The following is a 17,249-nucleotide window of genomic DNA, read 5'->3' on the forward strand; positions in this document are numbered from 1 at the left end:
TGAAAGAATGTAATTATTAGTGATAATAATAATTTTATATTGATTGCATGTTGAAATAATATTTTTGGATTTACTAGGTTAAATTAAATATATTATTTGAACCCATTTTACCTGTTTCTTTTTACTTTTTAAAATATGGCCACTAAAAAATTTAAAATTTTATATGTGCCTCACATTACATTTTCACTAGACAACACTTTCCTAATTCTTTATACCTATCACCTCCCCAAATTATCTTCCTTCAATCTTGAATTAATCTTTTTTTAGTCAAGAATCCCTATTTCTACCTACATAGAATCCCTATTTCTACCTACATAGTCAATTCTTGACTTTTTTAGTCAAGAATTTTTTCTAGTCAAGAATCCCTATTTCTACCTACATAGAACCCAATGTCATGAGGCTAGTAACCTTTACCCTGACTCCTCTCTTGGAATAACAGTATTAATTATAACTGGGAGGTGAGTGACGTAAGTCCAAAGTACCTTGTCCAAAGTCACACTGACTTTCCAAATCTTATCTCTGAGACACCAGCTCAAGTCTCATCCCCAGCCAGAGAGTGTTAAGGTTAGTCCATGACTGAAAACATCTGGCTTCTCCTCAGCATTCTGCCCAAGCTCTGCAAACATAGCAGAAGCCTAATTAATACTCCATCTGGCTAAGAAACAATCGGATCAGGAATGACCAAAATGCTTCCCTGTAGCTCCCTGCTGACAGGACACTTGAAGGACCTCCCATGCAAAGGGGCTCGGATTTTGAAAATTGGGGGTGCAGCTTGTCAAAGGCAGGCTGAAAAGTGGTGTAAATCAAGTTTGAGTTGAAGAATGCACTATTGACATGCAGAAAAAAGCCCTTGATACCTCAGATGGAGGTGTCCTCCATTTCCAGAATGTTCATCAAGCCTGATGAAATTAACACCCTTGTCTAAGAATACATTTGCCCACAGACCTCAAAATCTTTTTTTTTTTGTGGTTTTTGGCCGAGGCTGGGTTTGAACCCACCATCTCCAGCATATGGGACTGGCGCCCTATCCCTTTGAGCCATAGGCGCCGCCCAGACCTCAAAATCTTAATGTCCATTTTCTGGAACCGTTCTTTGGCTTCCCTCTTTTATCCCAGCCCCTGCCACTACATTGGATAACTTCCAACCATCCCAGGGTCTCTTGGTCTCTCCACTAACTCCTGACAAGTGTTCTGTTAAGGTCATTCATTCATCATGTATTTAATAAATGTCTACAATGTGCTTTTATGTGCACAACAATGAACAAGATGGACAAAGTGCCTACACTCATGAAACCTTCATGGGGAGGGAGTAAGAAAGATAATAAATATGTGATAAAATGTCAGGGAGCAACTAAGTGCTATGAAGAAAAATAAAGCCACCGGGAAATGTATATTTTTATATAAAATGCTTCATAATTAAAAGAAGGAACTGAGGAAATATTTGTAATGTATCATTCCTCAATGCTAAGAGGCAATGTGCCTCCCATCCATCTACTCCCTGCCAAAGAACAAAAACAAACAAAAATCCCAACAGATAAAATCTTGGAGTGGGGAACAGGAGGAAAACTAAAGCAAGATAAAGAATAGGAACTGACCTGAGCTAGTTAGGAAGGGCCACTCTGAGGCAGCCACACTTGAACTGAGGCTGGAATAAAGCTTCCTTGACAGAGGAAACTGGGAGAATGTAAAAGTCCTGGGGCAAGAAGGTCCTTGATATATCTCAAGGGTATGGGGTGGTGGAGGGAGAGAGTATTAACCCTAACACAGGTAGCCAGATAAATATACAAACACAAATTTTTGATATGTAGGGCGGTGCCTGTGGCTCAGTGAGTAGGGCGCCAGCCCCATATGCGGAGGGTGGGGCCCGACCCTGGCCAAACTGCATAGCCAGGCGTTGTGGTGGGCACCTGTAGTCCCAGCTACTTGGGAGGCTGAGGCAAGAGAATCGCCTAAGCCCAGGAGCTGGAGGTTGCTGTGAGCTGTGACTGCACAGCACTCTACTGAGGGCGACAAAGTGAAACTCTCTTAGAAAAAAAAATTTTTTTTATGTGTAATTACCATGGAAAGGCCTCTGTGAGGTGTTGGAGCGTATTTTATCCACAAAATGCAGCCTTACAAGGCCCTAGGCAGAGAACAGGCTGCGTTCTTAGATCCACGTTCTAGATCCTCGGAGGCTGTAGCGGGTAAGGGCAGAATGTGGGAAGCGCAGTAGGGTGACAAGCCCAGGCAAGAGATGAAGGTGGTTCAGGCCAGGGTCGGGGAAGAGATGGTACTAAGGAGTGTGAGGGGGAGGGCGCCAGCCACATGCTCCAGGGCTGGTGGGTTCAAACCCTGCTAAACAAACAAACAAATCCAGGAGTTGTGGCAGGCTCCTGTAGTCCCAGCTACAAGGGAGGCTGAAGCAACATAATCGCTTGAGCCCGAGAGTTGGAGGTTGCTGTTAGCTATGACGCCACAGCACTCTACCGAGGGTGACAAAATGAGACTCTGACTCAATTTAAAAAAAGGAAAGAAAGGACGGCGCCTGTGGCTCAAGGAGTAGGGCGCCGGCCCCATATGCCGGAGGTGGAGGGTTCAAATCCAGCCCCGGCCAAAAACTGCAAAAAAAAAAAAAAAGAAAGAAAGAAAGAAGGGGTCGAAGCCCTACCCTTCAGCCGCAGGGAGTTTAGACCCTGAACTCGAGGACCCTACAGCGGGAGCACAGAAGGCAGCAACGTCGTCACATACTTGGAAGTCTCACAGACCTGGGTCTTTGGGATAATTAATCTCCCCGGGCCTGAAGAGTCCTCACCTATAAAGTGGAAAAGTCACCAGAACGTAATTCACACATACCGGTACCTACAGTAAAGACAAACAGCAACTTCCGGATCAGCCCATTCTGGAAGACGCAGAAAGCGCCTCAGGGCGCGTGCGCCGGCCTCAACCTCAGCGCGAGCATGCGCAGGGCACCGCCCTCGCTTACGCCTGCGCGGAGCCGCGGTCAGTTTGGCTGCTGTGTCCGAGGTCTCCGGGCTTTGAGGCTCTGAGGCTCTGAGGCTCTGTGGCTCTGTGGCTCTGTGGCTCTGTGGCTCTGTGGCTCTGTGGCTGAACCTTCGCCATGCCCGGCATGGTGCTCTTCGGTCGGCGCTGGGCCATCGCCAGCGACGACTTGGTTTTCCCAGGATTGTTCGAGTTGTCCCTGCGAGTGCCGTGGTAAGGACCACCGGCTGTGAGGGCTGCTGGACCGCGCAAGGAGGGAGTCGGGGGAGGGAGGCGAGCTGTCTGTGCCCCGAGACAGCGGTAATAGTGGCCAGTTTAGCGCTTGCCATGCATTCTCTTATCTAGGCCTCACCTCCGCATGAGCAGGTAGTACTGTTGCCTTCTCCTTTTTATGGACGGCATCCTGAAGTCCAAAGAGGGTAGGCCATTTCCGGGGTCACACGGGAGGTCCTTGAAGTCCGCGCTGCAGGACCCCAGCACCCCTCCGTGTGCGGCGCTGCCACCTGCGACCTCGAGGACGTCGTCACGGACCAAAAGCCATGGCCTCGAGGTCTCCTTCCTCGAGCCAGGAGCAGCCACTTGTATCATTCCCTTCCGTGGCAAAGAACCTGTATCTGCAAAATTAAGGTTAGGAAAAAATACATTTCAGCGTCATTCTTGAGCCAGTGTGGCTGAATTTCTGGAGAAGCAGACAGGTTTGACAGATACTCTCCCTTTCCAAGGGCAGTCAGTGGGAAGGGACATTGGTGCATGCAGTCAGTTCCCAGAGGGTCTGGCAAGGAGCAATATTGTTATGAAATAGTGGATTATTGAGGGAAAGGAGTATAAAAACATAAAAATGTTATGGGCTGCTTCCCAGGAATTTTATAGATTTTAGGGCCAGGTATTTCTGAGATAATTTCTCCTTTATTATTTCTAGATACAAAGTCCTAATCTCACAAAACTGACAAAAACATTAACAGTTAAATAGTCCAATTCCACTTGGAGAGTTGAATCCTTAGTAGGGCACGCTTGTCTGGTGCCGATCTGTTTTCTGCTGAAAGACCTCTCATGAATGTATATTATTGCTTTGGATTGATTGGTGCTGTCAATGTTCTGCACTAAATTACAAAATATAGTTATAAGGCCACAGTACTTTCAAGTTTATCAGTGTTAACATTTTTGTGGAACATTTTTGTATAACTGGCTTCCTGTCCTCTTGGTTTTGTAGTGCACACAGCAGATTACAATGTGTGTTTGTTAATTTCTTAATTCAAAGAAGTAAAAATTCTCTTGATTTTTGTTTTTGTTTTCTTTTGAGACAGAGCCTTACTCTGTTGCCTCAGATTAGAGTGTTGTCATAGCTCATAGCAACCTCAAACTCCTGGGCTAAAGCACTTCTCTTACCTCAGCCTCCAGATAGCATGCACCACCACACCCAGCTAATTTCTCTATTTTTAGTAGAGATGGGGTCTCCTCTTGTTCAAGCTGGTCTTAACTCCTAAGCTCAAGCAATCCACCCTCCTCAGCCTCTCAGAGTGCAAAATTCTCTTGTTAATAACTTATCAAACATACAGTTTGTTGGTTTACCAGTTATGTGTTTCTCAGTCACAGTGGGAGTATTTTCCTGCAGTTCACATTATATTTCCTTGCTCATGGACATACTTTATGGATATAGCAAGCACAGAGTAAGAACAGTGATATAAGCATAGAAAGAATAAAACTCTGTTTTTTGTAGCTCACACATGTAATCCTAGCATTCTGGGAGGCCGAGGCTGGTAGATTGCTTGAGCTCAGGAGTTTGAAACCAGCCTGAGCCAGAGTGAGACCTCGTCTCTAAAAATACCCTGTTTCCATCTTGATATGAGGACAGTTAATGACAATTAAGTTTATGGGGGGGGAAGCAGAAAGAGGGATGGAGGGAGGAGGGTGGGGCCTTAGTGTGTGTCACACTTTATGGGGGCAAGACATGATTGCAAGAGGGACTTTACCTAACAATTGCAATCAGTGTAACTGGCTTATTGTACCCTCAATGAATCCCCAACAATAAAAAAAAAAATAATAATAAAATAAAATAAAAATACCCTGTTTCCCCAAAAATAAGACAGTGTCTTATTTTAAGGTGTCCCCCCCAAGATGTGCTAGGTCTTATTTTCAGGGGACATCTTATCTTTCCTGTAAGTAGGTCTTATTTTCGGAGGATGTCTTATTTTCGGGAAAACAGGGTAGCTGGGCATTGTGGCAGATGCCTGTAGTCTCAACTACTTGGGAAGCTGAGGCAAGAAAATCACTTGAGCCCAAGAGTTTGAGGTCGCTGTGAGCTGTAATGCCATGGCACTCTAGCAAGGGCAACAAAGTGAAACTCTGTCTAAAAAAAAAAGTCATATTCTTTACTTGACTTACTAGATCTTTTACCAATGAAAATTATGTTCCAAACTGAACCTTGCCTTGTTTTGGAAAATATTATATTAACTCTTTTTATTTCTTTGTATCATGTTTTACAAAGCAGCTCTTTGGATTCCATTTCTAACCCTTTCTGTTTCTCCACAGTGAGATTGGCGTTCTGACTTTGTATCTCATGCATAGAGCAAAGCGGGACTGTGCTGATGGAGTCAGTTACTTGGTCAGCAGTTACTTGATCAGTCTCATTATTCTCCTGGCAGTTGTTATATGTACTGTGGCAGCCATTGTGTGTGTCAGCATGAAAGGTAAAATGTAGTCTTTTCTATTCCACACCTTTTCTTTTTTATTTTAACAACTTTGTGGAAATGTAATTTGTATACCTTACAATTTGTTCATTAAACTGTACAATTCATTAATTTTTAATATAATCACAAATATGGGCAACCATCACCACAGTCAATTTTGTTTTGTTTTGTTTTTTTTCACCACAGTCAATTTTGAACATTTCATCACCCCCAAAAGAAATCCTATACCCATTATTTCTGAGATAATTTTCCCTTTATTATTTCTAGATTTCAATCTTTCTTCATTTCTTCCCAACTCTCTCAGCCGTAGGTATCTAATAATTTGCTTTCTGTCTCTAGCAGTGGTTCTCAACCTTCCTAATGCTGCGGCACTTTAATACAGTTCCTATGGGACGTGACCCACAGGTTGAGAACCACTGCTCTATAGATTTGCCTATTCTGGACATGATACAGAATTATCCACTATGTGGCCTTTTGGTCTAGTTTTTTTTTTTTTTTTTTTTTTTAATTTTTTTTGAGACAGAGTCTTAGTCTGTCACCCAGGCTACAGTGCTGTGGCATCATAGTAGCTCACTGCTACTCAAACTCCTGGGCTCAAGCAATCCTCTTGTCTCAGTCTCCAAAGTACCTGGGACAACAGGCATATGCTACCACGCTTGGCTCATTTTTCTTCTTTTGTGTGGAAATGGGAGTCTTGAACTCCTAGCTTCAAGCAGTCCTCCTGCCTCTGCCTCCCACAGTGCTGGGATTGTAGATATAAGCCACTCTGCCCAACCTGGTCTGGCTTCTTAAATTTAGTATAATGTTTTCAAGGTTAGTACTTCATTCCTTTTTATGACCAAATAATATTGCATTGAATGGATATACCACATTTTATTTATCCATTTGTCAGTTGGTGGACATTTTGATTGTTTCCACTTTTTGGCTATTACAAATAATGCTCCGGTGAGTATTTACATACAAGATTTTGTGCAGATATGTTTTCATTTCTCTTACGTATATACCTAGGAGTGGAATTGCAGGCTCATATGGTAACTCTGTGTTTAACCTCTTGAGGAACTGCTAGACTTTTCCAAACAGCTGTACCATTTTTTTTTCTTTTGAGACAGAATCTTATTATGTCACCCTTGGTAGAGTGCTGTGGCATCACAGCTCACAGCAACCTCAAACTGTTGGGCTTAAGCAATTCTCTTGCCTCAGCCTCCCAAGTAGCTCAGACTACAGGCGCCTGCCACAACACCCAGCTATTTTTTTGGTTGCAGTTGTCATTGTTGTGTAGCTGGCCAACGTCAGGTTTGAACCCACCACCCTTGGTGTATGTGGCTGGAGCCCTACCCACTAAGCTGTGGGCGCCGCCTAGTTTTCTTTTCTTTACTTTTTTTTGAGACAGTCTCACTATGTTGCCCTCGGTAGAATGCTGGGGTGTCACACCTCATAACAACCTCCAACTCCTGGGCTTAAGTAATTCCCTTGCCTCAGTCTCCCAAGTAGCTGGGACTACAGACCCCCTCCACAATGCCCAGCTATTTTTTGCTTGCAGTTGTCATTGTTGTTTAGCACGCCTGGGCCAGACTCCAACCTTCCAGCCTTGGTGTGTATGGCCGGCGCCCTACTTACTGAGCTGTGGGCACTAAGCCAAATAGCTGTACCATTTTATATTCCCACCACCAGTGTATAAGTCTTGTAATTACTCAACATCCTTACCAACACTTTTTATTTGACTTTGATTGTAGCCATCCTAGTGAGTGTGAAGTGGTATCTCTCTCTCTCTCATTTTTTTTTTTAATCTCATGGTTTTGATTTGAATTTCCTTGGTGACAAATGATGTTGAGCATCCTTTTGCATGCTTTTGGCCATTTTTATATCAGTAGACATTAAAATGTCTATTCAGGGCGTCGCCTGTGGCTCAGTGGATGGTGCACCAGCCCCATATACCAAGGGTGGTGGGTTCGAACCCGGCCCCAGCCAAACTGCAACAAAAAAATAGCTGGGCGTTGTGGTGGGTGCCTGTAGTTGCAGGTACTCCGGAGGCTGAGGCAAGAGAATCACCTAAGCCCAGGAGTTGGAGGTTGCTGTGATGCCACAGCATTCTGCTAAGGGCAATAGGGGTGAGACTTTGTCTCTTAAAAAAAAAAAAAAAGTCTATTTAGATCCTTTGCTCAGTTTTTTTTTTTTTTGTAGAGACAGAGTCTCACTTTATGGCCCTCGGTAGAGTGCCGTGGCCTCACACAGCTCACAGCAACCTCTAACTCCTGGGCTTAAGCGATTCTCTTGCCTCAGCCTCCCGAGTAGCTGGGACTACAGGTGCCCACCACAACACCTGGCTATTTTTTGGTTGCAGTTTTGGGTTTGAACCCACCACCCTCGGCATATGGGGCTGGCGCCCTACCCGCTGAGTCACAGGCGCCGCCCCCTTTGCTCAGTTTTAAACTAGTTTATTTATCCTTTTATTTCTGAGTTGTAAAAGTTATACCTATTTTTTTTTTCTTTTTTGAGACAGAGTCTCAAGTTGTCGCCCTCGGTAGAGTGCTGTGGCGTCACAGCTCATAGCAACCTCCAACTCTTGGGCTTAAGCAATTCTCTTGCCTCAGCCTCCCAAGTACTGGGACTACAGGTACCTGCCACAATGCTCGGCTATTTTTTTTGCAGTTGTCATTGTTGTTTAGCTGGCCCGGCCTGGATGTGAAACAGCCAGCCTCAGTGAATGTGGCTGGTGCTGTAACCACTGTGCTATAGTTGCCAAGCCAAGAGTTATACTTATTCTTAATAATTTTTTTTACATGTTATAATTTTCTGCAATCATTTAACTGGGAATGTATCTGGAAATGTTGGAAACCTTTGTTTGATTGCTCTGGTTCTTAGGATGAACTGGGCACTCTGGTGACTAATAAAGAGATGCATTAGTAAATAAAAGTCCACCACTCAGAGGCAGGCTGTATGGCATGACATCATGCATTGTGTTAAGTATGCTTGAATCAAGATGTATGTGGTACGCTTATCAGCTTCTAGATGATAAACTGAGAGGAGCAGGTGATACAATGGGTATCAGAATCAAGATCATCTTGACAATTTGGAATGATAGGTTGAAACATAAAATATGTTCTCTCTCAATGTGGAGGGGAGAAATGTTAGTGGCAAAGTGTTTCATGAGAAAAAGATCTTAGGGCTTTAGATAACCAAAAAGAGTGGCATATGCTTACTTACTATTATAATATATGGAAAATAGAGCCCTTGTGTACTTTGTTTATTTATTTTTTTGAGACAGTCTCATTATGTCGCCCTCAGTAGAGTGCTATGACATCACAACTCATAGCAACCTCAAATTCTTGGGCTTAAGAGATTCTCTTGCCTCAGCCTCCCAAGTAGCTGGGACTACAGGCACCCAACACAATGCCTGGCTATTTTTTTGTTGTAGTTGTTGTTTAGCAGGCCCAGGCTGGGTTCAAACCCTCTAGCCTTGGTGTATGTGGCTGGTTCCTAACCACTGAGCACGGGCACCAAGACTCTTGTGCCCCTAAAAACATGGAGCATGGGGTCTGGAACAAAGAAGGTTCCAGTTCTGTGGTCAGTGTTGGCCCCCAGATCTAGGTTGTCATTGGTGCTAGATGCTGAAGGAAAGGAAGAAACTTAATGTGCGCATTAAGTATATTGCGTGGCTTTAGCATTGTGGGGGTTCTTAATAAAGGTGAAGTATTTAGGGCGGCACCTGTGGCTCAGTCAGTAGGGCACCGGCCCCATATACCGAGGGTGGCGGGTTCAAACCTGGCCCCGGCTGAACTGCAACAACAACAACAAAAAAATAGCCGGGCGTTGTGGCGGGCACCTGTAGTCCCAGCTACTCGGGAGGTTGAGGCAAGAGAATCGCTTAAGCCCAGGAGTTGGAGGTTGCTATGAGCTGTGTGATGCCATGGCACTCTACCGAGGGCAATAAAGTGAAACGCTGTCTCTACAAAAAAAAAAAAAAAGGTGAAGTATTTAGACTGGTAATTTTAGATGTAGCATTATCTTACTTTTTTGCCTTTTTTGTTCATGCCACATTCTGGTTAGGGCACTGAGTTTATAACTGTATGTATGTGGGTCATTACAAAAGTTTCGAGATCCACAAAAATTAAGAAACATAAAATCCATGTGGATAAAAACAAATGAAACCCTCCCAGCAATACTGATAAACTGAGCAAATAGAAACTTACACAAGTGAATCAGAAAGGACTCTTCTGACTTTGTTTCAGAACTGTCTCAGAACTTTTATCGTGACCCACATAAAAGTAAGTTGGAAGCAGTGAGTGTAAACTTCTTCCCCTTAAATAATTGTTTTTCTTCAGATAGTTCTGCTGGTATCAGGGCACATTCACATGCCTGTGATAGATGCTCATGTTCATTCAGTACCTTCCTCCTAGATACTTGCATGATGACTGTGACATCACGCACTTGTGGTCAGAGCTCAGAAATCACTTATAGGTTGTCTCAGATTGTTCCAGGTGTTTGCCTATCTCCAAATGGAACCCAGTTTTGTCAGTCTGTCCCCTGCCCCAATCCCACATGTACCAAATATGTATCAGAGAAGCAGGCCCAGGCCCAGCTCAAGAATGAACCCCTCCTATCAGTGAATGGTTCAGGAATGGACATGAGACCTGATTTGGCCAATGAAAGGGAGAGTTTGGTGAAAGGTTCTAGGAAAGTGCTTCCTATTCCTCTAGGAAAGATCCAATAGCCACATACCACTCTTCTGGATGATGCTATGTCTCTATTCTTGGACTGACCAGAGGGGGAGAGAACTGTGAAAAGCACAGGGGAACAGAGCCAGAGTCCTGAGTCAAGGCAGCCCAGACACTGTCCTGCCTCTGCGCTTCGGTCCCGAGTCACTACAGTTCCTTCCTGCTTTTAAAATAGTTTGAGTTGAATTTTCTGTTACTTGTGGCTAGAGATCCCAACCAAACTGAAAATATTTTATAAAAACATGTTAGTTTAATTGCCAGTTATTACAGTTTTGTCTTTTTTTTTTAATTTTTTTATTAAGTCATTTGTACATAGATCGCAAATACATTTATGCCGTTAATGGGATTCAATGTGTTGATTATTTATACAAATTGGAGTGCTTACATCCTACTAATTAACATAGCCTTCACCTCATTTACCCAATTACAGTGTTAAGACATTTGTGTTCTACAGTTTTGTCTTTTTTAAAATAGTCTTACCCTTTTGCCCTGAGTAGAGTGCCATGGCATTGGCCTGGCTTACAGCAACCTTGAACTCTTAGGCTTTTTTTTTTTTTTTTTTTTTGCAGTTTTTGGCCAGGGCTGGGTTTGAACCCACCACCTCTGGCATATGGGGCTGGTGCTCTACTCTTTTGAGCCACAGGGCGCCGCCCTGAACTCTTAGGCTTTAGTAATCCTCTTGCCTCAGCCTCCTGAGTGGCTTGAATTAACAGGTGTGTGCCACTATGCTTGGCTAGTTTTTTCTATTTTTATTAGAGATGGGGTCTTTGCTCAGGTCTTGAACCCTTAAGCTCAAGCAATCCAGTTGCCTCAGCCTCCCAGAGTGCTAGGATGACAGGCGTGAGCCACAGTGCCTGGCCAGTTATTACAAATAATTAACATCATATGCCTTATTAAAAAATATTATGTAAATCTTATAAAGAATGCTGTAAAGGTTTAAAAAAGAAAAATGGGAAGAAATATTTGTAACACATAAGACAAAAAGGCAATATCCATAGTATTCAAGGGCTTCTATAATAAAAAAGAACACAAATAGTAGACAGAATGGATAAAAAACATGACCAGTAAAGGAAATATAAATGTTTTCTAGCATATACAATATTCAGCCTCAACTACAGTAAAAATTCACTTAGTTCACTGAGCTGGGGAGGCTATGCTGAAACAGGCAGCTCATTTTGTTGGTGGGAATGTAGATTGGTTGAATCCTTGGAGACCAGGTTCTGTATATGTATGTGTCAGTTTTTTCCCTATGTATTTGCATTTGTGCAAGCAAATACTTGTGGGGATCTTCATTGCAGTGTTGTTTGTAGGAACCAAAGATCAGAACAAGCTAAATGCCTAACAGAAGTTCAACTGGTTAGGGTCAGGCAGGTGGTTCACACCTGTAATCCTAGCACACTGGGAGGCCAAGGAAGGTAGATCACTTGAGCTCAGGTGAGACCAGCCTGAGCAAGAGCAAGACCCATCTCTTAAAAATAGCTGGGCATTGTGATGGGTGACTGTAGTCCCAGCTACTTGGGATGCTGAGGCAAGAGGATTACTTGAGCCCAAGAGTTTGAGGTTGCTGTGAGTTATGACGCCATGGCACTGTACCAAGGATCACACAGTAGGACTCTGTCTCAAAAACAAAAAAGTTCAACTAGTTAGGTAAACTGTCCATATGATGATCTCTTTACCTGTTAAAAATGAAAAAATTCTTTGTGAACAAAGGAGTGATTTCCAAGATGCTAAGGCACAGGATAGTCTATTTAATTTGCTGCTTTTTTTCTAAAGGCTATGTACGTTTTGTTTAAGCACAGACTTTCTGGGAGGATACCCAAGTCACTGGTTTCCTTCTAGGGAAGGTAACTGAAGGACTGGGAGTTTAGGAGTAGGAAATAAGACTTAAAATTTACCTTATACCTATTTTAGTATTTAGGTTTTTTTACCTTTCAATCCCTTACCTGCACAAAATCAATGAGTTTTTTACAAATTGCAAATTTTAGGTATATTTTAAAGTTTTTTTAAAATTTTATTTTGTAATTTTTTTGGTAACTTCTGTTGTCTCTGTATTTCATAAGTCAAGTCCCAATAATCTGTCCTTTGAACTGAAAGACAATGTTTATTTAGCTTTTGGCTGATATTCTCCTCTACAAGAAAAATTATAAGTTGTAGAGGAAACATTTGGAACAAGTAGAATTCATTCATCTTTATTCAAATGACTAGTCCTCTTTTTCCTGGTCATAAATGTAAGTAGCTTAGCTTAGTTGGGAAAAATTCTTCTCTCGGGTGGCACCTGTGGCTCAAGGAGTAGGGTGCCGGCCCCATATACCAGAGGTGGTGGGTTTAAACCCGGTCCCGGCCAAAAACTGCAAAAAAAAAAAAAATCTTTTCTCTTTCTCTCTCTTTTTTTCTTTTTGAGACAGCCTTACATTCTGATATCCAGGCTAGAGTGCTGTGGCTGTGGCATCAGCCTACTTCATAACAACCTCAAACTTCTAGGTTCAACCAATTCTCTTGCCTCAGCCTCCTGAGTAGCTGAGACTGCAGGCATCTGTTATAATGCCTGGCTACTTTTTCTCTTTTTGGTGGAGATAGGATCTTGCTCTTGCTCAGACTGGTCTCAAACTCCTGAGCTCAAGCAATCCTCCCATCTCAGCCTCGCAAAGTGCTAGGATTATAGGCTGAGCCACTGCACTGGACCAAATTGGGAACATTCTTGGTATTGTTTTTTTTTTTTTTTGTAGAGACAGAGTTTCACTTTATGCCCTTGGTAGACTGCCATGGCGTCACACAGCTCCTCCAACTCCTGGGCTTAGGCAATTCTCCTGCCTCAGCCTCCCGAGTAGCTGGGACTACAGGTGCCTGCCACAACACCCGGCTATTTTTTTGTTGCGGTTTGGCAGGGGCTGGGTTTGAACCCGCCACCCTCGGCATATGGGGCTGGCGCCCTACTCACTGAGCCACAGGCGCCTCCCTTCATGGTATTGTTAATTGTAGTTTCTGTTTTTGATTTGAGAACCGCCCGGATGAAATCCTAATGTTGCTATCTGTGGGAAGTTTAATTAGGGACGGGCCATCTTCATGTCTACCATACAAAGTCTGCTGTTTGCCATCTTTGGCTTTGATTATGGGACATCTTCTTGCATTTCCTCTGCATTTGTATCTCAACAGCTCATTTCTTTTTTTTCTTTTTTTTTTTTGAGACAGCCTCAAGCTGTCGCCCTGGGTAGAGTACCGTGGAGTCACAACTCACAGCAACCTCCAACTCCTGGGCTTAAGCAATTCTCTTGCCTCAGCCTCCCAAGTAGCTGGGACTATAGGCTCCCACTAGAATGCCTGGCTGTTTTGTTTGTTTGTTTGTTTGTTTAAGACAGAGTCTTACTCTGTCGCCCTCCTCAGTTCAGTGCGGTGACATCACAGCTCACAGCAACCTCCAGCTCTTGGGTTTAGGCAATTCTCTTGCCTCAGCCTCCCGAGTAGCTGGGATTATAGGCGCCCGCCACAATGCCCAACTATTTTTTGTTGCAGTTTGTCCGGGGCCAGGTTCAAACCCGCCACCCTCTGTATATGAGGCCAGCTCCCTACTCACTGAGCCACATGTGCCACCCAATGCCCAGCTATTTTTTGGTTGTAGTTGTCGTTTGGCAGGCCCAGGCTGAATTTGAACCTGCCAGCTCTGGTGTATGTGGCTGGTGCCTTAGCTGCTTGAGTTACAGGCACCAAGCTCGACAGCTCATTTCTAATCTCATGCCGGAGAAGATTGCTGTAGTGACTGTGACATAGATCTTCTTTCTGTTGCTCTTATATAAGTGGCTATGCCTGGTAAAGGGTAATAGGGCTGTTTAATCAAGACTATAGTAAGGGCATACTCTTTTTAACGCAGTTGTACTCTTCAGTTGTGGGACCATTTGCATCATGAGACCTACTGCAGCAACTAAATCCATCTCTTTATATTGAAAAGAAAAGAAATATGTAAAATAAAAAACAGTTTTCTAGGTAGGCATAACTATGTGAAGGAGACTTTTTCAGTGTCTTATTCTTTTTTGAAATCTTAATCAGAACAACTCCATTTCTTGTTTCCTTGTCTATGTTTATTTCATTAATGCGGTTATCAGTAGTTGTCTTCAGTGTTTTTTGTTGTTTTTTTTTACTTTGTCCTCACTATTGGAATTTCAAGTTCAGGTGCTGCTGACATTACAATATATCCTTAATTATAACCCCACCCTTCAGGAAGCAGTGTGTATGCAGATACTGTTTTCTATGTCTCTTGGGTGACTGGTTATTATTATATACTAACAGACTCCAAATACAGGACTGAGTTTATTTGTTTTTTAACAAACAAACTTTGCCCCAGAGTATTGTTATAGTTAATGGCCTTATAAAATTTTGTCTTTTTGTCAAAAATGAGGCCCAATAGTGCCTAATACTTTATAATGTTCTTAAAGAAGATAATTTTATTTCCTTATCAAATCATTCTCTCTTTTTTTTTTTTAACTGAGGTAGAGTCTCACTCTGTTACCTGAACTAGAGCACTGTGGCATCAGGCTAGCTCACAGCAACCTCAAACTCCCAGGTTCAGGCAATCCTTCTGCCTCAGCCTCCCAAGTAGCTGGGACTACAGATGCCCACCGTGATATCCAGCTGATTTTTCTATTTTTAGTAGAGACAGGGTCTGGCTCTTGCTCAGGCTGGTCTGGAACTCCTGAGCTCAAGGGATCCTCCCATCTAAGCCTCCCAGAGTGTGCTAGAATTACAGGCATGAGCCACTGCACCTGGCTCCGTATCATTCTTTAGAGCTTAGATTTTTTTTTTAGTCATTGTTTTTGTTTTAATCACGTGCCATTTCATGCTACTTAGTGTTTATTACGGCTTTTCTCCAAGGACAGAGATGTTTTACATTAAGAATTAAAGAGCACAGGCATCTGTTCATACTTGGATTTGTTTTACAAATACACAAAAAATGTGTGTAAATGTTAGGTTTCTTCAAGTGGTCTCACACAACAGAATTATTCACTTCCCAAAGATGAGGACTGTGGGGGCAAAGAGCCCAGGTTATGCAGACCTGGATTCTATTTTAGAAAGTAGCCATTAAACTCTGAACCTCAGTTCATAAAATGGGATAATGACTAACCCACAATCATTGTGAAGATTAAAGAATAATAGTGTTTTAAGATGGTGTCTAGAACAACATAGTTCGGATAGAAGTGGAGTTTATTTTCCTGGCTGTTAGAACACCAGTGACTATCTGCATGGTTTCCTATTTGCCTGGAACAGTGTGTTTTATGCCTGTTGTCCCAGCATAATTATTAATAGCATTCTTTTTTGCTCTTAAAAGTATTCCAAAAGTATGAGGTGGGGGGTTTCACTCTTGCTCAGGCTGGTCTCGAACTTGTGAGCTCAAGTGATCTGCTGCCTTGGCTTTCCAGAGTGCTAGGATCACAGGGGTGACCCACGGCTTTTTGTCATGGGTTTCAATCCTAATGGAAAAGGGACCCTAAGGCTAATCTAAGGCTTTTTGTCATGGGTTTCCATCCTCATTTTGTCACATGCTCTCATACTTGATTGATTACCAATTACACGTAGAAAAGTCAGTTGGTGGGTGTGGGTACAGTACAAATGTTTGCTTTATTTTTGTACAAAGGAAGTTCTTCATCTCTGAGGAAGCATATGAGCACTCTGAATATTTTCTGTATTTCAGGAACCATTTGTAACCCTGGACCTCGGAAGTCTATGACTAAACTGCTTTATATCCGCCTGGCACTCTTTTTGCCAGAGATGCTCTGGGCTTCTCTGGGGGCTGCCTGGATAGCAGATGGTATTCGTTGTGATAAGACAGTTGAGAATGGCATCATCATAACTGTCATTGTCAGGTGAGGTCTCCCTTCTCTTATCATTTAAATGCATTTGAGATGTAAATAAATAAATGCATTTAAGATGTAGGTGAATAAACCTTTCTGACAAACACAAAAGATAGCCTGGAATCATATGGGCTTCCTAAAATAGTTAGAAATTGGGCCTTTCTGAGTAACTCATGAAAATTTAGACATATATGTTTATGCATGAGAAATAACTCATCTTTCATTGTACATTTATTGATGTAGTTTTTTTCTTACTGGTTCTTACTCTTCTCATTCCGTCTTATCCCTTGCAAGAAGGAAGAAAACTAAAGACCAAAACAAGGGCAAAAACTAAAACCGAAGGTATGAGAAGAGATATAGTGTCAAGAATTGCTACAGGGAAGAATATGAGTCCAGGCAATTAAGTTCATGAACTTGTCCTAAAAAAAGTGCTGCCTACTTCATTGCTGAATTTCACTCCTGTCACTTCTGAAAAACTCCGTTTGGGAAGCCATACACTGATGCCAGTGTCTAGTATACTCTTCAAAGCAATTTTGGAACTCTTTCTTGAACGGCCATTAGAGCTATCATTGTACAAGGTCTGACGATTAAGTTCAAGAACTCATCCTAGAAAAAGTGCTACATACCTTATTGCTGGAATATCATTACAGTCACCAAATGGCCAAGGGGAGTACTTCAAAAGTGACCATAGTGATATTCAGCAGTGAGGTATGTAGCACTTTTGTAGGTTGAGTTTGCAAATTTAATTGTCCATTCTAATATTCTGCAATGATAAAGTTTTCACATCTCTAGGCTAAAAATCCTAAAGATGATTGGCATCAGACCCTCGTCACAGAAGTGTGTCTTCCCAGCAGCACAGTGTGTTTGTGAATCTAGGGTCTTGCACACCACAGACATGTAGAAATATTTAAATATATGATTGAAACACCTATCAGTATTCTGCGATATGGAAATTCTTTTGGTTTTACTGAGAATGCTGATGCATGAGGAGCAAGGGCCTGGGTTATGGTCGGGGGCTGTGGAGAACAA

The 17,249-nt window shown here is 42.6% G+C and overlaps 1 protein-coding gene across 5 annotated transcripts in view; it reads left to right on the forward strand.

The window, feature by feature from the left end:
* Positions 1–3,017: 3,017 nt before the first annotated feature.
* The window catches only part of DAGLB (diacylglycerol lipase beta), a 46,941-nt gene continuing 32,709 nt past the window's right edge, over positions 3,018–17,249 (forward strand). The window contains exons 1-3 of one of the 5 annotated variants that reach the window (XM_053554495.1): positions 3,018–3,191; positions 5,508–5,665; positions 16,061–16,232. In XM_053554495.1, coding sequence (XP_053410470.1) covers positions 3,097–3,191; positions 5,508–5,665; positions 16,061–16,232 — 425 coding nt within the window. In that variant the 5' untranslated portion in view covers positions 3,018–3,096. Of the gene's footprint in view, positions 3,192–3,225; positions 3,606–5,507; positions 5,666–8,165; positions 8,280–12,487; positions 12,609–16,060; positions 16,233–17,249 lie in introns of those variants that run through there. The other 4 variants (XM_053554494.1, XM_053554497.1, XM_053554496.1 and 1 more) reach the window with 4 other exon arrangements.

Source organism: Nycticebus coucang, chromosome 12 (genome assembly GCF_027406575.1).
Source record: "Nycticebus coucang isolate mNycCou1 chromosome 12, mNycCou1.pri, whole genome shotgun sequence".
NCBI classification, from domain to species: domain Eukaryota; kingdom Metazoa; phylum Chordata; class Mammalia; order Primates; family Lorisidae; genus Nycticebus; species Nycticebus coucang.